The sequence below is a fragment of the Abramis brama genome, assembly GCF_963993115.1.
Source record: "Abramis brama genome assembly, chromosome: 18".
In the NCBI taxonomy this organism is placed as follows: Eukaryota; Metazoa; Chordata; class Actinopteri; order Cypriniformes; family Leuciscidae; genus Abramis; species Abramis brama.
Genome location: NC_139980.1, coordinates 22,880,305 through 22,903,906, shown reverse-complemented (window position 1 = coordinate 22,903,906; position 23,602 = coordinate 22,880,305). Strand labels below are relative to the sequence as shown.

Below are 23,602 nucleotides of genomic sequence, written 5' to 3'. Positions count from 1 at the left end.
TCGATCTTAGATGTTTTCATTTATCAACAGTTAGTTTTATATTTTTGTTATCCCACCAACAGTTTGTGCAAGAAACGGATTGCTTATTTCTTCATAATCTTTAATTCTCTGCTAATCCTGTTCTCCTATTGTGATGGAACAGCCCACTGTACAGATCCTCCTGAAACGGGCCCATGTCGAGCCCATTTTACTCGTTGGTACTATGACCCTCTCAACAAAAAGTGTCATCACTTCATCTTTGGTGGCTGTGATGGCAATGAGAACAACTTTGAAACAACAGACAAATGCATGAGCAACTGCTCAGGTGTCACAGGTATGAAGAGTGCTCAAGTCTGATATAGTAGTGATGATGGCTGAAGTATGGATTTGATGTATATTTCTGATGTCTGTCTTTGTAGAAAAAGAAGTGTTTGCAAGAGGAATGTTTGCAAGGGATGATGAGGACCTAGGGGAAAGCCAGTCAGGTAACATCTAATCATCTTATTTACATACATATTCCTTTATATTTTCCTATATATAGCTTAAAATAATACTCTTGTGCCTCATTGCTTTTTTAATGTATTAAGCATGAATCTTTTTTTTTCTTTTTTTTTGGTTTATACTTAAAACCTAAATCAAAATATTTTCCTACGTCTTGTCATAATTTTGGGTAACACTTTACTTAGCCTTAATATATAATGCATTATAAAAGTATTTTTAATGCATCATACAATGCATCGTATGATCTCATGAATAACTGTAACCACAGCTATAATACTTTATACTTTCTAAAAATGTGACAATAAATAGATAAGAATTATAATGCATTAAAATGAGACTGATAACAAATTTTAGATGTGACAAGGAATCTGCAAAGATTAAAATGCATTTTAACTTTGGTTACAATTATTTATTAAAATATATAATGAATTACAACATACGTTATGAATACCTTTTATAATGCATTATATATCAGGCCTTCAAGTAAAACGTTACCCAATTTTGCTTGTTGCATTCATTTTGTAAATGTATCTTGTTTTAAGGATATTCATATATTTTGCTAGGAGGCAATACAGAATATTGGCTAAGAAAGTTTTTTTGTTGTTGTTGTTAGAGATTTGGTTTTGTTTTGCAGCACAACTATATTTATTTATTTATCTATTTATTTGTTTGTTTATTTATTTTATTTATTTAGTTAGTTATTTTCTAGTTACTTTTAGAACTTGAGTAATTATGTGTGAAGTATTTACGAGTTCACGCAGTGCATGTTCTGGATTGCCTTTTCTCCTCCCTCAGCTTCTGTTGCCCTGGCTGTGGTGTTGGTCGTGGGCATCTTGGCCGTTCTGGCTGTGCTGGGTTACTTCTTCCTCAAGAACAGGAGAAAAAACCATCAGCATCAGCGCGTGGCCACCAGCAGTCCTCCAGTGGCTTACAGTGAAGAAGACCAACAGATGGTCTACAACAGCACCACTGCCAAAGCATGACACCAGAATCTTTAAAACATTATGGTCTGCCACTCCGATCTACTGTAGGCTGGCTGCAGTGTAGGATGGGTCATATGAATCATTCCCTTGACAAAAGTACTCAGTTACAGGTTTCTGAACTTAAACTAAAGCCATATTACATGTTTGGCCACTGAACCAGGTCTTTTTATCTCAGGTCTTAATGATAAAGGTGTTTCTTTTTAATGTGGATATTTAGAATTAGTGTATTATGTTACATTGAGACTCAAGTGTGTGTTCGTGAAATGGCACGAGAGAGTTTGTAAAGTAGATATTGGATTTTTATCATTCCTTAAAAATGGTCTTCTACAATCAGAGAATTTTATATTCAGGTTTTATAAGCATGTGACAAAAGATATTGTAAAAGTCTTTTTGTTTTATTTGTTATTCGTAAGCTGCTTATCATTCTGAAGATTGTTGATGGGAGTAGAATTTCTTGAATTTTATCTATATTAATAATTCTGTAACATTTTTAATTGCATATATTTTTTTTCATGGTGACAAGTTATTGTTTATATGTTATATTTGTGAGATTAATTATTTGTCCCACAAACCCTTGTTCTTGTTGCACTAAATGTAAAATGTCTTCCAGCTTTTCTCTAAAGTGTTTATTAAAGAGAACTTAATTGAGTTTGAGTGATATTCCAGTTATTGAGTAGGCTACTGGGACAAAAGGGGCTTTAAAACTAGAAAACAAGGTTTAATCCATAATACATTTTTGCTTATAGGTCACAATTCGATGACGACACGACTGTTCAGCTGCTTTGTAGCTGAATGATGAACTTTGAACTGACTTGAATTGAACAACACACTTTTCTTTTTAGAGTTGCTTTAACTTTGCATCATTTAATCATTATTTTCCTGTTATCCCTGTCAAGCTGCTTTGAAGCAATCTGTATTGTATAAAGCGGCGGCGCTATATCAATAAAGGTGACTTGACAATTCAGTTTTTGGTCAATGACTGATGTGGAGACATGGAGGCCAAAACATACATTTTCCATTTCAAAAGAAGAAAAACGAACATACTGCACTAACTGCAATATTTAAATTACTAAAACATTTTAAAACGCTTAACGTGAAAAACAAATAAAGTGACTCAATGTACTGAAACAGCATTTATTTTCTATTCGTAAACGTTATGAATGAAATTATGCAAACCTGAAATGAATGCTCTGATAGAGCTCGTTGTTATTTGGTACAATAACAACATCCATTGGCAGTGACGTGTCTCGCATGTTTCGTGAAAATAGCTGTTAGACGAATTGATCAAAATAAAACAAAAAGCAGAGTAAAATGTTAGAAAATGGACAGAACATGTTCTTAGGACAAGCAGGAATAAAATTAATTTTAGTGAAATTTGGCCCATCATTGTTCCCCGAAAGTTGTTTGAAATCGCTCGGTTACGATAGTAAAAATAATTCTTCACTGTATTTTTAATACAATGTCTTTAACATTTCCGATGTTATTATCCACGTTGTTTGTTGTTCATACAGCCGCTGAAACCGCGTGTTGTCAATGACATCACATGGAACCTGTTACTTTTCTCAGCGCTGGTCATAATGGTCCAATCACATTCGTTTGTGCTTATAAATGGGAATATTGTTGAGAGAATTTTACATTTGTGTCAGATTATACTTTGGAATTAACGAATAAAACCGTATACACTTACAGTATTCGTGTACAAACAATAATTCTATTTTTTCTCCTAAAAGAATACATACAGACGGTTGGTCTGGGAACGCCCCCGGGAACGTTTTTAATTAAATAAGGGCAATCACAACCTATTGCAGTTAATTTTGCAATGTACCGTTGCCGGTCGGCAGGCGTCAATGACTCGCAATACGACATTTTGTCAAATACACACGATGTTCGCAGTGCTTTCCCCCACGCCGACTCCACCCTCGCCACGCCCCCAACTATGAGTAGATGCCGACTGTATGTATTGAACTATTTTTTACAGTCTATTTTCAGACGCTTTTTTGAATGGGGATCAGAATGAGACGTCATGCGCCCCCTTGAGGAAAACTTTCCTGCAATTCCTGCTCTTGTCCACTAGAAGACATCATTTCTCCAATTTAAAAGTAATAACCAATCACCTTAATGAATTTCCTTAAAGGATAGTGTTCTGTCGCTATAGCCTATTCACCATCATGTTTGTAATCATTTTTTGATAATCAAAAATATTATAGGCCCTAATCATTTTCCCCCACTAAATATTTTTTAATAAAATTACATTAAAATATAACATGCCACTGACCTTTTCTGTTATGTCTCAATACCTTGTTTTTTTTTAATGTTTTTTATTTTTTACTTCTGACTGAATTCTTCACCTTGAATTACTTGATGAACACAATGGTTTTAGACAAAAGCCAAACATTCATGTTTCCATGGAATCTGTCACTTCCAAGCAAGTCCTGACTTGTTTGGTCTTGTCTGAGATGTCTTACCGAAGAAACCAGTCATTATAATATCATCACTGATCATTCTGAACACACTGAATAGCAAAGCAATCTTAATTAAAGGAAAATGTTTGGCTCTCAACTTAAACGTCAATGTTAATTTATTCATTGGGGAGTGGCACCTCTCATAAATGTAAAACACCAACACTGTATGACTCAGATCAGGTTGAAAAAGTTTTATACAAATAGAAGTCCATGTGATGGTTGTCATTCTTTTTCACCCTCTAGTTTTCTTTGGCCTGATTTGTGTTGGGACCATAGACTGTAAAAAAATAGGTTGGGACATGTGCAGGCTGATCTATTATTCTGTCATACACTGAGAAGGTTCTAAGGTTTCTGAAATAACTGGAAGTTTACATTCTGACTTCTACTGATTCCCTAAAAAGTGTTTTCATTACATTTAAACAGATTTCCTCTTTCAGTGTGGGATGTTTTTTTATTGTTTGCCAGGAGTCGTGTAAGAATTCACTTTTTTCATGACAGTCTTTCTGTTTTTCAGGACAGTGGTGACGTGCGGATAGAATTCATACACCTGTTCTGCTGGTTGCGTTGGTGGACAAACATGTTTTTTGGCATGTCTTGACGTGTTTTGTTTCGATGTTAATCTTAATAATGACATATTTGAAGACTTGTGTGGTAATGTTATGTGATAAGACATAACATGAGTAAAATAACTGTTGCGTAAGTAAGCTGTGATAATTGATAAAATGACTCATGAGACATATACTGTACTTCCTGAGTTTTATCTTTCATTAAAGGATAAACTTTTGCGGCATGCATTTTGAAATCCCAAGAGTAATAAATGTCTGTGTTTGTCAGGTTAGGACATTCACGGGACATGCATTTTTAAAGTTGGAAATGTCAAAAAGGTTGAACTTCAGACTCAATCAATCAATCAATCAATCAATCAATCTTTTCAAATGATCAATCAAAACAACTTTAGTGAAAGCAGAATGTTTTAATTTAAAAGCTACATCCAGGCCTATTTTGACTTATTTATTCTAATTAACTCATTAAAATGTAATGGTGACGAATAATGTGGGCATGCAAATTTAAATTTATATGCAGGCTAGGCTATATATGGCTATATGCAGTTCCAATACAGTTGAGTAATTTTGTTCTTATGCACTGGTAAAAGCATTTCATAAGTATACACACACACACAGGCACGCAAGAGTCTGCGCATGCGCAGTCGTTCACTTTCGAAAAAAGCGGAGGGTTACAGGAGGCGAGAACATGATCAGGTTGTCATCATCATTATAACTACAAGCAACAAACGGAGGAGTTTGAGCTGGACAGCTTTTTCATTGTCCTTTTGTACCTCGACAAGATTTTCGTGCCACAGAGACTTTGTTAACATACATGCAACTTTATCACGGACTTTCGGTTGACGTCTTTCGAAGCTTTTAAACTTTATTCCTCTTGTATTGGTAAGTGCTTGCACGAGCTTTACCTAACGTTACCTCCCTAAACTTTATTTCAAGGTTAAAGATGTTAGTTTTATCGTGTTTTCATTTGGTAAAAGTGTCAAACTGAAGTTATCTAACTTACCTCCTCTGGTGTTTTGCGGGAGGAATGTAAAGAATTTGGTTATTATTCACAAGCAAATTGCAAAAGTTGAAAGTGTGCGTTAAATGCCATATGTTCGTCATCCGCAAGCGACAGTGTGGATGACAGCTCTGAGAATAAATATTTGCGTGTTATTATTACTCTATATATTTTACTCGTTTACCTCACCTCTTGGTTTTAACCTTTGATGAGAACCTGGGATGATTTGAAGCTCTGAAAAGGGGGTTAAAAAATATTTTCTCTCCTATATGCTGCTCTGGCAAACAAGAGTAACTTAGCCGGATCAATAGTCTGATACCATATGAACACTTTAAACAAAAGAAACTTTCCCCCCTCTAGTAGCTTAAGCAGAAACTTATTTAGCAGAAAAACCTCGGAGGTAGAAAGACCTCTGATCTGATCTGATCAGATCTTGGTCACAGCATCTATCAGTCTATCAAACAAGATAACAGTTGTTTCACAAGTTTCTACAAGGAAGAAAAATATTATGTAGTGATCAGCAGGAAGTCTTTCAGTTGAACAATACAAGTAAAGGATATATTTCAGCCAGAGAATTGTGAAAGAGGCAGGATTTATGACTCAATCTCTGAGGAATGTACTCCATTAGGACATCTTTACAAATATAAAGCTCCTGCCTGTTTGTGCATCATGTCATTTCAGGCTTTGTAAGTTTCGTCATGAGTATGTGTGGAAGATGCAAAAAACCTCCTTGAACTTCCATTCAAGCTCTTTTCCCACCTACACATGTGCGCATTCACTGGCTGCATTTCTAAGGCTACATACATCTACAATACTGATACATTTGAATACGTGTTTTTGTTTCAAAACACTGTCCGTCCACACTAGCATTTTCAAGCGCTTTCTAAAAGTTTTCTTATCCACACTGAAACGTGGGAAAACGCAAACAGGATGGGACGGAACAGACATCATAAAGTTCCCATGCTATTCTTCTGGCAGGATCTTTTTATTTAGCAAAATATCTCGTCATTCACTGATTCGTCCACGTCACACTCAATCACCATTAAATGTTTGGTCAAAAACCTAAATGCCGTCATGTTTTGCCGCAGGACAAATGAATTGTGGGACTTTGATATGAAGAGTGTACAAAGTAACATAACATGCACAATACCGGTATAAACATGGATATCTGTTGGTACACTATGTGTCACATTACAAAACGTGCAACATCGTTTTCGAACATCCATTTTCACAGTCCACACAACATCTTGAAAACGTAATTTTCAGATTTATCCACTTGGGAGAGCGTTTTCAAAAAGCTGGACAAAAATGCCGTCTCAGTGTGAACGGTAGGACAAAACTGAGAGAAAATGATGCGGTTTAAAATTAAAACATATTAGTGTGGTGTGGACAAGGCCTAAAATGTGAGCTGCCTGCCTAGTTAGCATGTTTGGACATCTTTAGCAATCAACAATCAAGCTTTGATTGTATGTTCAGTTTAATGGAGTTTATCCGGTGATCAGTGATCAGATTGTAGCCACCACTTGTTGTTTCCTTACGTTCAAGATCAGGTGATACAGAGTATGTCTAAAACCTCTTACACAAAGATATTTTGGAAAATATCTCGAAAAGTGGTTCGGTAATTGTTCTGGAATTGCAGACTTTTGTTCATTCACACTGCCTGAACTTTTCCTTAATCTGTGGTCTTATTCACATGCATTCCGGACAGTCCCGGCCATAAAGTGTGACATATGTACTTGTCAAGGAGCCCTGCTCTTTCATCACACACCTAAAAATCTTCAGGAATAAATGTCCAGTCTGAATGTAGCTCCCAAATCCTGTCTAGGTTGTCAGCTGATTGGGTTTTGGCACTAACAGGTTGGGGAAGTCTTTGTTAATGTGTCCCATGTGAGAGTGTGTTAAAACTGAGAGAATTGTGGACTCACCCAGTTCCTTTCCCAGTCCTGCCTGTGGCCGACTGAGTGCCAGGCGGCGTCTTTCATTTCCTGATCCGTGACCGATAAGGAAGGAACACTATGTTTAAAAAATGCACTGGTCTCCAGATCAAGGGCAAATCCTTGCTTAAAGAATCAAAGGTCTTTAATGTTGTTGTCTGAAGTTGCCACCTCCTAGACGACTTCCAGTCAGAGTAGAAGATAATGAGTTACAAATGGGTCAGTGGTCTAAGAAGCAGCACTGGTTCCTATTATTATTACCACAGTTTGTCTTTTTATTTCACCAGGGCAACTTGATGTTGCTAAACAAACTCAGTTCATTGACTAATATTTGCCTTAGCCTGATGTTGGAGACTTGTTATTTGACTGTTAAATCTGCTGCTCTTTGTAATACACTATCAGTCAAAGGTTTAGACATACCTATTCATTCATTATCACTATTTTTCTCCTATTTACAATAAGAGTAAAATCATCAAAACTATGAAATAACACCAATGGATGTATGGTAATTATGTAGTGGGCAAAAAAATGTTGTTGATTTACCAAAAGAGTTCCCATGTGCACATCACTTTTTTACACTAACTATTATTTTTTAGCATTTACAGTGTGTACAGCTTCACAAGACAAATTATACCAGGGAAGGCCAAATCTAGTGGTTGACTAGTGGTTTATTTGTTTATATTGGCTGTGTGATTTTTTTTTTTTTTTTTTTTTTTCTGAGCTATGAAACCACTAAAACACAATCAGCGGAAGTGCAAACAATAGGATAGTGTTTGGTCTTCCTTAACCCTTCCATTCCTGTGGATTCATTGTTAAAATGGCTCTATAATGCTGCACCTGAACCACAGAGAGCTGTTTGGACAGCTTGGAGCAGATGTTCCTCAGTTCATAGAAAGGAATTTCACAGTACTTTAACATCCCTTGCGCTAATTCTTCTTTCAAACTAAAGAAATGTTGATTTAAGTAGTGATAGCCTAATCATTTTGGTTTTTAGGAAGAAGCCCAAGCTAGAGAAGAGTTTACCATTGATTTTTGCTTTTTTAGGTGATTGATTATTTACTAGAGAGCAGACTTACGTGGCGACCTGTATTCGTCCAGTCAATGTTATTGACCTCATTAATACACATAAGAACATTCAAGGATTGTTTCACTTCAGAATTAAAATGTCCTGATAATTTGCTCACCCCTTCATCATCCAAGATATTTATGTCTTTCTTTATTCAGTCGAAAAGACATTAAGGTTTTTGAGGAAAACATTCCATACATTTCTCCATATAGTGGACTTCAACGTTTGAAGGTCCAAATTACCATTTGAATGCAGCTTCAAAGACTCTACACAATCCCAGCCGAGGAATAAGAGTCTTATCTAGCCAAACCATTGGACATTTTATTTTTAAAAAATGCACCACACATTACGTAATCGCGTTGAAAGGTCACGTGTGACATAGGCGGAAGTACCGACCTAGTGTTTACAAAGTGAACGTGCAAAGACTAAGTCAAACGCCATATAGCTCAAGTTTGAAGATCATGTAGAGCCTTTGAAGCTGCATTGAAACTGCAATTTGGACCTTCAACCCGTTGATAACTGTTGTAGTCCACTATATGGAGAAAAATCTTGGAATGTTTTCCTCAAAAACGTAATTTCTTTTCAACTGGACAAAGAAAGACATGAGGATGACGTGGGGTGGGGTGGGGTGGGGTGGGGTGGGGTGGGGTGGGGTGGGGTGGGAGTAAATGATCAGGAAATTGTAATACTGAAGTGAACTAATCCTTTAACCAAGGGTTTACGGATGTACCGTGTAAAACTTGAAACAAACATAAAATTGAAGTTTAAATGGTTTAGTCTGGCCCTTGAGATCCACTTTCCTGCAGAGTTTAGCTCCAACCCTATCAAACTGTAGCTTTTTGGTAATCCTGAAGACCTTGATTATCTTGTTTGGGTGTGTTTGATTAGGGCTGGAGCTAAAGTCTGGAAACTGCAGGAAAGTGGATCTCGGGGGCCGGAGTTGCCAAGCCCTGGTCTAGAATTGCACTGGGTTAACAATTTCAAGTGCCAAAAGCCAATATGAAGGCAATATGAAGCTCCTCTAATGCCTGAGACTTCACAAGGGAGCTATTTACATATTTGGGAATTAGCAATAAAAAAAAAGAAATGTAAAAAATCTCTGAAAAGTTATAATGCATAACCATAATGGTTATGCAAAAATGCATAACCATAATGGTTATGCAAAAGTTTTATTAATAGATTTTATTAATATTTATTTTTGCATAACCATAATGGTTATGCAAAAATGTTTTAACATTACTTAGAATAAGAGAGAGCCTATTAAATAATTTAGGCCATATTATCCACCTCTTTTTGGCGGAAGTCTCGCCAAACTCATAGCGGAATTATCCTTTATATTTCTGGTCTCCGGTGTTTCTAGTAAAATTAGCGTATTTTTCGAGCTGATAATGCAACGTCAAACCTGCGAAGGTTCACCCGTCAAAGTTTAATGAGTGCGTTGATGACATGAAGCGGGCTGAAGTAGCTACGTTGATGGGTTCTCATATCCTACACAGCTGTGGAGACTGCATATAAGAAATTTACAATTATAAATGCACAAAATTTATTGACATAGAACTCATCTTCTACAATAAATATATTGTTAGTTTCAAGAGTATACATTAGTGAATAAATATCCGCATTACAATTTTGTTTGTCTAATTTAAATTAGAATTTAAGGCCAGTTTCTGGGTTCTAATCCCCACTCGTATAGTTTATTTAATTTTTTTCTCATTAAAACCAAAGATGTTCATCAGTGTCTTATTCTACAACATAAAATACATCAATATTACCCACTCGTGATTTTTTTGAAGCTGTTACGTGTCTTGAAAAAGGCGGTTGCTAACAAGTGGCTAAATGGGACTACAGAGGCAGTCCAGGAGATTAAAAGTCTTCACTCCGAAAAGGTAAACTTAGTCTGCTTTTACAGCATCGTTATGCTTATAATTGTGCTCTTATAAACTATTCTAATATTAAAATTCTAGGAAAATGTTTTTAGATAAAAACTGAAAGAGTTGTTGGAAGCTTAGTGATGGTAACGTTGAATTCATGGGACCGTGGTGTTTTGTTCATTTATAGCCTACCTTTAGCTTTTTACTTCTGGCGACTTCATTTAGGCTTCAAAATTCATAAAAGTTGTGTTCATCTGTGATATTATCTTGATGGACAAAACGTGCAAGTATCATACATTTTTGTTGATCACAGAGCTTGTTTTTAGCGATTATTCCAAATTTTTCCTTTTTTTTCCCCCCTATTTTGCCACTGTTTCAAATAATACCTAGGGTTTTGTTTATTTTCTTCTAATAGGGTTGAAAAATACGCAGATGTAGCAGCTTTTAAGGCCTCTCTGTATGCAATCGAGCTCTCCTTCCATGAAATGTGAAAAAACTCTAGTTTTGTTTTCTTCCAGTTGCACTCCATTTCTCCATTATTAGTCCATTAAGAGTCAAGTGTACTGCCAATGGAATCAGGTGTGTGAGATGAAGGAGTGGGCGGTTTGGGCATGACTAATGCGTCAGCTTTCTTGGAAGCAGTGATCATGGCTGTGTGTAAACATGCTGAGAGATGTCTATCTGTACTTATTTTAGATTTCTGTGTCTATTTGTCCTGTGAAAATTACTTCCTCTATTAGTTACCAAGCTTCAGTGACTGGACAGAATCCATTGGATGCTTTAACACACTCCTGTAATGGAGTGACAACGTGATCGAATTCAGTATTCTCTGAATTCGATCACAATATGTTGCTGTGTCTTGTTTCAAAGTCACTTCTATGTCGGCTGCATACTTAATTTGCCTCATTTTGGAAAAGTAACCATTATATTGCAAGGTAAGCAAGAAATTACAATACCCCATGTCTGCAGACAACTTTCACACATTTTGCTCTTATTATTAGTTCTTTAGAGAATAGTGTCTTACTTTGTCTGACTGGGAAGGTCTGACTGGGAAGGCCAAGTTTGTGAAAACCTGGACGTTGATATGTAAATTTGTAGGCAGTCATGTTGATGTTTTGGGTTTCGGATTCAAAATTTCAGTGTGAGATTTTTTTTTTTCCAGTAAATTATCTTTTTTGGTTTGTGGCATATTTTTTTATAAATTGTTTGTCTCAAAGATGTAAGCCATAATTCAGTTTCTCATTGTTTTACCATTTTAAAAATGACTGAATATGTAATTTTTCAAATGGTGTGCTTGTGTCTTTCTGAAAAGTTAAAAAAGTTCATAGTCATTGTGAACGTAATCCATATAAATCAAGTAGGTTAATGCAAGGCTTCTGAAGAGACCCAATCACTTTATATGATGAACAAATTTAAATCAGTTTATTTTATTATTTTATTAACATATATAAGCATTGATTAACACCCATTCTTAGTGCACATTAAAATATGATAAAGCTCAAATGTACTTACTTGACGTGCAAGAACCAATGAGTTTTGTTCTTTACATTCGTAAAGCTTGGTTTTATGAATGTGCATTCATCAGTGTTTATAAATGGGTTTATTCTGAAGTTACATGCAACACTAAAATTTGCATCCTGTAATGACATTAGGCCTATTGCATATAGATGAAATGTTAGTTTTTCAAAATATCACCTTGTAGAATGCCACTATTTGTATTTGTTATTTGTGTATCTTCTTGTCAATCTTCATAGGTTAGTTTGCTGCTACATAGAGGCTCCCAGAATAGGCCCTCTTGTGTCTGTGCTTTGCCTTGTCATGTGATCTGGCACTGGGCTGTGAGGGGCTGTTTGTTCATTGTTGTTCTACAGCTGTGTCATTTAACCCATATCCCTCTTTTTAGCCAAGTCTGAGAACAAGATTAAGTTTCTTATGTCTCCATGTCACATCATGTCTGCTTTTAGGAGCTTTAGGAGTCACTTCAACATGGTAAGTGTCAACAACATTCCATGGTTGTGTTCTGGGAAAGTCTTAGTCAACCTAAACTTAGTTTACAACCACTAGGCAAACCAGATTTCAGAGAGGAAAGGGTATATCTTCCCCAGCGTTTGAAACCTCGGTCTTGTGAGCTAAAAGTAGTAAATTGACTTATGGCTCATTAACGTTGTGGCAGATTTAAAAGATGGGAATGGTGGAAATCCCCAACAGCATGATAGGAAAATGATTTGTTGTGGATTTGTTTTAGATCATGATCTGTTTTAATAACTAATGCAAGCATTAACGACTCAGAGTAGCTACAGGCTACGTGAGTCTGACATGCATAAATTTATGTTATGGGTTATGTTATTGGAAAAAAAAAAGGAAGTTTATAGCCATGCAAGTCATGATTATAACTATATAGCCTTATTTATTGAGATATTACTGTAAGGTAATTCGAGACTGTCTTTGGTTCACTGCAGTTTTAAGGAGAAAATACTCAGCAATGGTGATAACTTATGAATTTGCACATGGTTTGTCTTAAAGCATATTAAAAACACCACATAGACATATAAACAGCATTTATTTGGTCTGGATTGTCACCACAGGGGGACTTTAAAATTCTTTCTCCTATCCCAGCCTATATCTAGACAACTAAACTATGTTTTTAAAGTATTATTTTCAGTGATCCTCTAATGCAGTCAACACACTGATAGTTACCTGAACATTGTCAGTGAAACAAAAAGATCTGCAGTTTGAGTGTGTCATTGTTACAGTCATTCATCTTAAGAGCTGAGGGGTGTGATTACTGTGATGCTAGTGGCGTGAAACAGGAATTTCTAAAAACATTGTCTCGATAGACGGATTGTCCTGCCTCAGAATGGCTCTGTCAGGCTGGTCTGGATGTTCAAACAAACAGAGCAGTGTTTTGATAGCATGACAGAGCCACAGTGTTTACACTTTCTGTTTACCCTTCTCAATAAGCTGCGATAGGAGAAAACATTTTAATTAAAAAAATAAAAAATAAAGGTGCTTAAGGTTGATGTTTTTTTTGTGATAACCTTCAGTACTTCGGGGATAGTTCACCCAAAAATTTAAATTCTGTCATCACTCACACTCATGTCTTTCCAAATCCATTAGACTTTTGTTCATCTTTAAAGCATAAATTAGGAGATTTTTGATGAAATGTGAAAGGAGAGACAGAGTTCATTCACCCAAAACTTTGACGCTTTGGAAAGTTCATACAAGTCAAATGTGAACGTAATCCAAATGAATCAAGTGATTTAATACAAGTCTTCTGAAGAGACACAATCATTTTATATGATAAACAGATTTATTTAGGCTTGAAATGAGAGAACCAATGTGGTTTGTTCTTGCGCATCAAGCAAGTATGGTTGAGCTTCCAAATTGTCCTCTATGTATGTGTGTTTTTCAATGTTTATATATGAATACAATCCTGAATTAAATCTGTTCATCATATAAGCATTTGTGTTTCTTAATAATACTTGGAGTAAATAGCTCTATTCATATAGATCCATGTATTTCTGAAGCGTCAAGTCTTGAGTGAATGGACTTTTAATGGAGGGTCAGAAATCTCGCAGGTTTCATTAAAAATATCTTCATTTGTTTTTTGAAGACGGAAGACGATCAAAAGTCTTATGGATGTCAGGCAACATGAGGATGAGTGATTGATGACCGAATTATTATTATTATTTTTCTTTTCTTCATTTTTGGGTTAAATATCCCTTAAAAGCAAGGGTGTTAACAAACCATTGACTGGGTGTAGGCTTCTAAAAACAGTTACATAATAAGTAAACTACTTGGCCAAAGGTATGTAGACACCTCCTAATTAACGGATTTGGCTATTTCAGATACACCCATTACTTACAGATGCATAAAATCAATACAGCCATGCAATCTCTTTAGACAAACAGTAGAATAGGATGTACCTTTTTGCTCCTGACTATAATTTTGTTTTGTTGATTATTTCTCTCTCTCCCTGACCCTTACAATGAAACAGGCTGATTTTGCTACTGTACCCTCAGTACAGTTGTATCGTTGTTTGTTATTGAGCTTATGGTTGTGGTGTCAAAATCATTTTTATGATCATAATAGAAGTAAATGGTCTCGTTAGACGGGAAAGATTTTTGCTAGTTAGGGCGTGAAGACATGAAGAAATTATTCCAACTATGTTAAAAATTGTGGTATGACGTTTTGCTTTGTAGACTGATGTTGACGTTTGTAGATTCTGTACCATTTGCTACCTGTTAGATGGCAATACTGTAGTATTAAAGTGGGGTAATAGGCTTTGGTTTCTACATGTAAAGGTCAGATCACAGCAGTGTGCTGATCAAAGCAAAGCTTTTTACCCTCAGTGTCAGACAGTAGAAGGAAATGATGAATGGAGACTCAAAAGCATCACAGCATTTATTATTTTAAGAAAATGTTTCAAGATGTCCTCATAGAAAGAGCAGACTTAGATGCTGTGGCTGTTTTTTTTATTGGCTGGTCTGCAGATGAAGAGTTCAGTGTAATGCATGCATATGTGAAGCCATGTCAGGCCTCGCAAAATTTCTAAATCGCTGGTAGCCCTTCGGGCAGGCACTCTTCAGATTTTGGTAGCCCGAAATGAATTTTACTAGCCCATATAAAAAGACTACAATTTTTTATGTAGAATATTGGTTAGGAGTCAAAACAATGAATCAAAAACTTTTTCAAAACACAAATATCAACAAATATGCATCTGGTTCTAACTGAACTGAAATTTGTGTGACCAGTATGGAACATGAATCAGTCATGTCTGTGGCTCAGCCCCCAATGAGGGTATGATAAAAAACAAGTAACTCTTTAGTTTAGGGTCTAATACTCACTATTAACTTGTTTCATTAACATGCAGATGGCAGGGTTTTTTCATCACTGAGGTCCCGAATGTGAGATATGCTAGTCAGGGGGGTCGGGGCACCCCCGAGAAAATTTTTATTTCTCTGATCTACATATGTGCATTTTAAAATGTTTTGAAGGCCAAAAAAAATGGATAACAATAGCTTTAAAACCATGTAAGTGGGCAGCTGATTATTTTTCTCTCCTCATCATCATCACACTCCTATTCTCTTTGTTTTTATCTTGCTCTGTCTCTTCCCCTCCTAAAGCTGAGCTTTGACTGATATAGGCTTTTCATTTCTGTCTATCAGTTAAGAAAGTAAACAAAGGGTCAACTGATAGATTTATGAATCATTTTCTCAGATGCATTAATTTACTGAAAGCTACTAGGAAAGCTAGGTAGCCTAACTAAGTTTATTAAATTCATTCACAATATGTTCACATTCATTATTGATCTTATTCCTAATACAGGGCCGTAGACAGGGCTTTATAATCAAAGAGGTTCTACATTTAAGGTTATTAGGGGGTTCAAATTTTTTATTTCTCTGATATGTGCATTTCAAGATGTTTGAAGGCCAAAAAAGGATAAGAAATAGCTTTAAAACCATGTTAGCAGGCAGTAGATGATACCTGCTCTCACTTCTTATACATCACTCTTTCTTTTTCTCTGTCTCCTCATCTTGCCCTGTCTCTTCCCCTCCTAAAGCTGAACTTTTTTAATTTACTGAAGGCTACAAATTGTATATTAATTCTCAACATGTACACATTCATTATTAATCTTGTGCCTAACATGAAAACGGCTTTGTTAATGCTAATGTCCCCTCACAATGACAGTAAACTAATTATTAGTCACATTACATAGGCCTATTTTCAGTTCAAAATGGCGAAATTCGACAAAAGTATATTCATTTGCCTGATTATTTTTGTCATTCGTTTCACATTTATGACCTAAAAAAGCTGTCAAATATGAAATGTTTAGTTTAGCTACTTAACGTTACATCTTATCTCGCACTTGACCGTAAACTGAAGCGTCGAGTCGCTCTGATCAAATTCGCGCTCAGCAGGTTCTTGTGAACATAAAGCCCGCCTACTTTGATTTGATTGGTCATCTAAAATTTTCTGACATTGACGAGCACCACAGACCAATGAGTGACAGACCAATGAGACTCAGATGAACACACTCACACACAAACACACACACCCTGTCCTCTGTTTCTGACGTGCGCGCTGCTCGGCGCCGCTGCGGATTGAAGATGAAGAACGCGCTGAATCTGATTATAACAAGACTGAAGCAAACACTATTTCAGATAGCCCGTCGGGCAGGCCGGTTATGCATTTTGGTAGCCCGACTGGAAAACACAATAGCCCCGGGACGTCGGGCAGGCGATTTTGCGAGCCCTGCATGTTATAGATGAGCAAGCTTAGTCCCGCAGAAAGTGTTACAGTAAATAAGAGAAGTGAAGTGTCTTTTTTTAACTCTTTCTCCTATCCCAATTTAATATTTAGAGACAACTATTACTAAACTATTTGAAGGTTCATTTCTTTTAACATTGTGAATTCTGTGGATCTGTGCCATTATATAACATTGCTGTGATGGTTTGAGCAGTCAAACCAACACTGCACCTCACATAATGTTATGAGTTCAGGAGTTAAGGTTGTGTCTTCTGTCAAATGAGAAGGTACTTACTGAAGGAAAATTTTATTTTTAGGGACTGAATGATGAATAGAGTTGAACTTATTAATATTCACGGACAACAACATACAGCATGAGAGTTTTTTCCCTAAACATACAACCCGTTAATATACACACGTCTTTGAACGCACATCATTTGAATTTTATATTACAATTTGCAATGCTACCTGGCAACCATAAACAATGAACAGTTATCAGAGGCACATTGCAATGCAAAAATCTAATGGTGAACTGTCAGCTTTGATATCAGTGTCTTCATTGTTTTCAACCACATAATGTTTACAGATCCGATTCTCTGAATTGTGGTGTAAACTAACATGGGGGTGAAATAAAAGCGAAACATATGTCATACAGCGCTATTGGCTCCTGAATGCGTCACCATGGAAATAATCAGGTGATGCCTTCTAAAATAATGGTCCACTTACACTCACGCTAGGGGGTCAACTAGAATATTTGTACGTGTGAAAGGGTTTGTTCCTTTACTTCCATATGGCTCAAATCTCATTTGGCAATGGTGACATAAATACATATGCTGACTGTTGACCATTGCTGCACAGGTCAAACAAACGTCCACATGAAAGGATAAATGACAGGGTATACTGGTTGGCAGGATCATTTGTTTCTAAGGAAATGGTATCTGGGTGTGGGATCCTAATGTTCTATTTGTTTTATAGCCTGTCCTGAACCAAAGGAAATGGATTTATTTTCATAGGTCCATCATAGGCCTAAGCTTGCTGTTGGTGCAGTTATTGCTTGCATGTTGCTATGAAACAACTTTCTCTATATTTTCTTTAATCAATTAAATCCTTAACAAATGGCTCAGTAAGAAGAAATTAAATTTAATGTTGACATAGTGTGTCTGAGTCCTAAACAATCCTAAGACAACTATTCCAGAGTTTAGGTAAAAAGGATCTACCTCCTTTTGTGGATTTTGAAATTCCTATCAACAGACCAGAATTTTGCAACTGTAGTGGCTGTGATGGATTATAACACCATAAAAGACTGCATAAGTACTGCAGAGCTGGGCCGATCAAGGCTCTGTAAGCAATTTGCAAAAATTTAAAACTGATACAAAACCGCACTGGTAGCCAATGTAGAGATGATAATATTGGGCTGATGTGATCATGTTTCTTGATTCTTCTTGAACCAGCTGGAGCTTATTTATAGAGCCAACAGGACATCCACTCAGTTGCACATTACAATAATCTAGTCTGGAGGTTATTATTGCATTAATTCGTTTTCAGCATCAGACACAGGACACTGTGTGTCATAGTTTAGCTTTGTTTTGAGATGAATGAAGGCCTTTCTATAAACATTAGCAATGTGACCATTAAAAGACAGATCAAGCGTAATACCCAGGTTCTTATCTGCAAAGAATGACACAAGGGTACAACCACTGAGCAACATATCATATTCTAGCATCTTTTGTTTAGTGGCATTTAGTCCTATGATTGATTCCACCAATACACTCTGCTATCTTGGAGAATTGAAGAGTCATGACCTCATTGTGTCATGTAGAAATAAAAAGCTGGGTGTTGTTAGAATAGCAATGAAATCTAATTTCATGTTTCCTGGTAATGTTCCCCAGGGGAAGAACAGTGAAAAAAAGCATGGGGCCTGATACTGCTCCCTGTGGCACTCCATACATAACTTGTGTTTGATCTTACATCTCCTCATTTACACAAACAAAAATGATTGGTTCTAAACCATGCTAATGCCTGCCCACAAATGCTAACGTGATTCTCAAGCCTATCCAAAATTGTCTATGGTATTAGTGTTAAGATCTAACAATAGAAGGAATATATAGCTGCGATCAGATGATACGAGTAGGTAATTTTTTGTAACTAACAAGTATAGTCTCTGTAGTGTGGTGGGGCCTAAATCATTACTGATAATTTCTCTGCAGATATGAAGATGGTTGTAAAAACTTTTTGTAATATTTATTATATAAATGGCAGATTTGAGATTGGTCTATAATTAGTTGGTCTATAGGGGTTTTGTTACTGCCAACTTTTTGTGACATGCTCTAAGGAAAGTGAAGAGTTAATATTGAGAAGAGGTTTTGATTACAGGAAAAGCCACTTTTAGTAGCTTACTGGTTAAAAGATCTAACATGCACATTGTTGGCTTTGAGGATTGGCTAAGCCTTGTTATTTCTTCCTGTTATATGACAATAGCCGCATTTCCATTACCCTTCAAATTGCGCAAATTGAAATTGCGAATTGAAACACGTAAATTGCGCAAAAACTCCCATTTATTGAAAAAAAGTTTTTACGCTCGCATGAGGTGGTTTTTCAGGCAATTCGAAAAAGGAATGTTTCGCAAAACTGCAATGGAAACAGTTTTTGCGCATTTACAGTCACCTGATGTAGAGGGCATCTAGTGTTTGGACAGAATACGAGACAGAGTTCTTTATTAAATTCATAAAAGACAAAAGAATGACAGAAATGCTGGATTATAAACCTATAAATAATACTAAATAATAATAGTGTCTAGTGCGGTACGTGGCTGTGATATATATAAACTTACCAACGTCCGTTGCCATGATTTATGGAATGACTTATCGCGAGAGGAAAAAATGACGTTTTAGTCGCATAACATCAGTTAATGGAAACGCTGTCATTTCGCAATAGTTTTTTATCGATATTTAGAAAAAATCGCAAAAGTTTTGCGCAAATCTTTAATGGAAACGCACCTAAAAGAACTAAATTGCTAGTAGTGCAGTGAGATGACGTCCTCTGGAGATATAAGTCAAAGATGTGTAGTTTTCTTTCTGATGGCCTCAAATTTATGATTGAAGAAATCTGTAAATTTGTACTAAATTTGTACTCCTCCACCTGCACTCTTCTTTAATTAATGTAATACTGACAGACAAATCCAGTCACAGAATCCCAATCAAAGAGATTAATCTGATGATTGAAATCAGGGCAGTATTTGTCTGACACAAAAAAAATAGTCAGGATCCCAGTTAGGGTGACAGTATTAAACAGGATTTCAACAGATCAATTAATACAAAATACCAATCAATGAAACACCGTAATTAGAGATGCACCAGTCGACTGTCCATCATCCAGAACTGACCAGTTTTTGCTCCAAACACACAATCGGCAATTGCTTTTTGTTTTATTTTGGCCAAACTGCATTGCAATCCTTTTCCAGAATTTTTTTTTTTTTTTTTGTGGAAATATTACGACATCTGTAAATGTTGGAAGAAAAAAATAAGTATTGAATTGGGGGTTTATATGAATGTATCTGTGGTAGGAACTGACTGTCTTCATAAAAGTTTTGATGACATTTTGTTTTAATTTTACTTCCATATAATGCCTGTTAAAGTAGTGTTTTTAAGCGCAGCTCTTCTTTGTGTAGAGCGGTAACTAAGCTATATAGAAATGCTACACCACCTACTGTCAGAGAGTGAATTTGCATGAGATGTTCACATCTTATTTTACTCTGATTTACAGGAGTGAGGCCTCAGTGCCATGCCAGAGAAATCCCATAGCACGGCCCATGACGTCCCAATGGGTGAAGGTAAGACCAATGATCCATCACCTCTGCTCTGCATAGAAACTGTGGAGTCAAACTTCTCACAGCCAAAGCAAATGTTTAACTCATTACTCAATACAATTCGACTTTGATGTACTTATTATTATTCCATATTATGGCAGTTTTGTTGGTTAGATCAGGGGTTCCCAAACTTTTTCATTCTAGGACCCACCTAGACAAGTATAATCAATCTCAAGACCCACTTGCACTGGTGCTACCAACTTTCTCAAATGGTCGCACCAACATGATTTGGTTGCACAATTTTTTCTTTTTTTTTGCTACATGCAATGGGATTAATCAATGCATGCTGATGGTCTTAATCTGCATACCCTATAGTTTTGCACTGATGTAAAAAGACTGACAGTGACAAGACCTCATGTTAGCAAAATATTTTAAACTTTTAACTCTTAAAAAAACTTTAAAAAACATGTATGTTCTTTAATGTTTGATTATAATTTTACCGTCTTCACATAGGGATGGGAATTGATAAGATTTTATCAATAATAATGCCACTGACGATTCTGATTATCGATGTGATTCTTTAACGATTCTCTTATCGATTCTTGATAGCACTGTGTGGAAAAAAGTAGTCATATGCTTTTAAAAAAAACAAGGGGTTTTATTTATTTTAAAGCTTAAGCTTTTAACTGTACTTTTTATGTAATTTATGTAATAAATAGAACCTTATTGTAAAGTGTTACTGATTCAGACATCTCCTGAGTTCACTGTTGGAAAGATCAGTTTTAACCATTCATTAAAATAAATCGTTCAAAGGAGTCATTAGTTCACGAATTGGACGTGTGCGCGTTGTGTGATTATCCCAGCAGTTAGGACATGGACATCCAAGATTTGTGTCAACACAGAAAACATTTCATCACTGGATAGTTTTTTTCGTTTAATTAAAGTGTTGTTTTATGTCAGCTGAATGTCTGGGACGCTTTTCAGAGAAGATAAGGCAACAACTTATTTAGCACAATTCACACCCAGCGGTAATTAAGGAAAAAAAAATCGCCGAATGCTCCACATGAAACTTTGGTCTTCCGACCTTTTACCACCGTGTCGATTTATTTTGATTAATATGTGCGAGGGAGAGAGAGCAAGACAGCGCTTAGTTTGGAGACGGTGAAGTCTTGTTTACACTTTCGCCTGGCTCCAAAGAGAGAGAGAGAGTTTCGTTTCACTCATCGTAACGTAAATTTAGCTGCAGCTAAGTGCCTTTGTGCGATCCACCTTTTCTCACTGTGTGACCGACAAGTGGGTCGCGACCCACAGTTTGAAAACCACTGGGTTAGATGATGTGTTTTGATCATTGGTTCAGTGAATACAAGAATAGTATAAATTCAGTCAAAATAATTTACCATGCTTTGTTTTGTTTTGGTTTTTTGGTTTTTTGGTTTTTTTAAACTACACTTGTAGAGGTGCATCAGATGGCTGGTTAGAAAGGTTCAAGTATCCCCTACTGGTAGATGCTGTAACACAATAAAACAGCTTTTCTAGCACTGTTATGACTAGAGTCATCACCTGTACCTCAGACAATAGACTACAAGAAGCATGTATCTATTGTTGTGTCTCTTAGCAAAAAATGTTAACATTTTACAAGTTTATGTGCAAAACTACATATTTTTATAATTGACTAGTCTGTTAGTCTAAATGGCTAGTTGGCATTGAGAAAGCCCTGAATAATGACACCACACACTGATTAGACACGTTTCCTATTCAAAGTTCTCACAAGATGTCATTAGCCGCGTTTCCATTACCCTTCAAATTGCGCAAATTGAAATTGCGAATTGAAAATACACTTAATGGAAACACGTAATTTTCGCAAAAACTCCCATTTATCGCAACAAAGTTTTTACGCTCTCATGAGGTGGTTTTTCAGGCAATTTGAAAAAGAAATATTTCGCAAATTTGCAATGGAAACAGCTTTTGCGCATTTACAGGTCACCTGACGTAGATGACGCGGTGTGTTTGGACAGAATACGAGACAGAGTTCTTTATTAAATTCATATAAGACAAAAGAATTACAGGAATAATGGATTCTAAACTTCAAATGCCACAATCAAGACCTCGAAGCAGATATGAGGGAGAAACACCCAGAAACTCCTCATATGTGCCGCTCACAAGTATAATAAGGGTCGTTCCTTACCATTAATGCTTGGAAACACACATAGGCCTACATCTCCTTCAATTAATAATAATGGCTAGTGCAGTGGCTGAGATATAGTACATAAACCTACCAGCGTCCGTTGCCATGGTTTTTGGAATGATTTAACTTATCGCGAGAGGAAAAAAAAGAAGTTTTAGTCGCATAACATCGGTTAATGGAAATGGCGTCATTTCGCAATAGTTTTTTGTCGACATTTTGAAAAAATCGCAAAAGTTTTGCGCAAATCTGTTACGGAAACGTGCCTGTTGTTTATTAAAAAACAGCTAGACAGAGTCTTGAAATTTCAGAGTCTTGAAATGCGTTTGTCAAAAACAGGTGTACTAACAAAAACATTCAATTTTCAGAGTGAATGGGTGAATGTGAGGCAATGTGTAAAGCACATTAGGTGCATTAGGTTAGGTGTCTTGCTCATGGACACCTCGACCTGGTGGCCATAGGTCTGTGAAAGCGCTATATAAATGCAGTCCATTTACCATTTTTTTATGTGCTGCCACAATAGGTTTAATGAGTGTAAGTTATAATCCATCAACTGTCCCATAACTCCTTCAGACTAAAATAGCATAGCATTGTGCTGACGGCCACCCACAGACCCTAGCTTTAGTTATTCAATAGTTTTTCATTTAAACATGTCCTTTGTATGAAGAACATGATCTCTCCAATCAAATACACACCTTTCAATACACATTATTTTCATAAGCAGCTTTACAGAAATTCATGATTTTAGTGTTTATATTAAATTAGTTATTAAATAATAACTAAGTTATATTATTAATTGTCCACATTTAGCTGTTTAGAGATGGGCAATAATAGTATAGTTTACATTTGGAAAAGATATAAACAATCAAGCACTTGCGATTAGCTATTTATTGTGTTGCTTTATGTGAGTTGTGCTGTATGTATGCGGGTAAAATTGGATACATTTGTTAGTGGGAGTTATTCAATTGTTATGAGGTTATATGGTTTTGTTCATTTTATAACTATTT

At 36.1% G+C, this 23,602-nt stretch overlaps 2 protein-coding genes across 5 annotated transcripts in view; both read left to right on the top strand.

The window, feature by feature from the left end:
• Window positions 1-2,426, top strand: part of spint1b (serine peptidase inhibitor, Kunitz type 1 b) — a 29,684-nt gene extending 27,258 nt beyond the window's left edge. For all 4 annotated transcript variants that reach the window (XM_084091123.1, XM_084091125.1, XM_084091124.1 and 1 more), the window contains 3 exons: window positions 143-313; window positions 399-464; window positions 1,276-2,426. In XM_084091123.1, coding sequence (XP_083947249.1) covers window positions 143-313; window positions 399-464; window positions 1,276-1,463 — 425 coding nt within the window. In that variant the 3' untranslated portion in view covers window positions 1,464-2,426. The remainder of the gene's footprint in view (window positions 1-142; window positions 314-398; window positions 465-1,275) is intronic.
• A 2,711-nt stretch (window positions 2,427-5,137) lies between these two features.
• The window catches only part of LOC311068592 (pleckstrin homology domain-containing family G member 3), a 140,640-nt gene continuing 122,175 nt past the window's right edge, over window positions 5,138-23,602 (top strand). Inside the window, exons 1-2 of the mRNA XM_084091133.1 lie at window positions 5,138-5,370; window positions 20,371-20,437. Of these exons, the coding sequence (XP_083947259.1) occupies window positions 20,389-20,437 (49 nt within the window). The 5' untranslated portion in view covers window positions 5,138-5,370; window positions 20,371-20,388. The remainder of the gene's footprint in view (window positions 5,371-20,370; window positions 20,438-23,602) is intronic.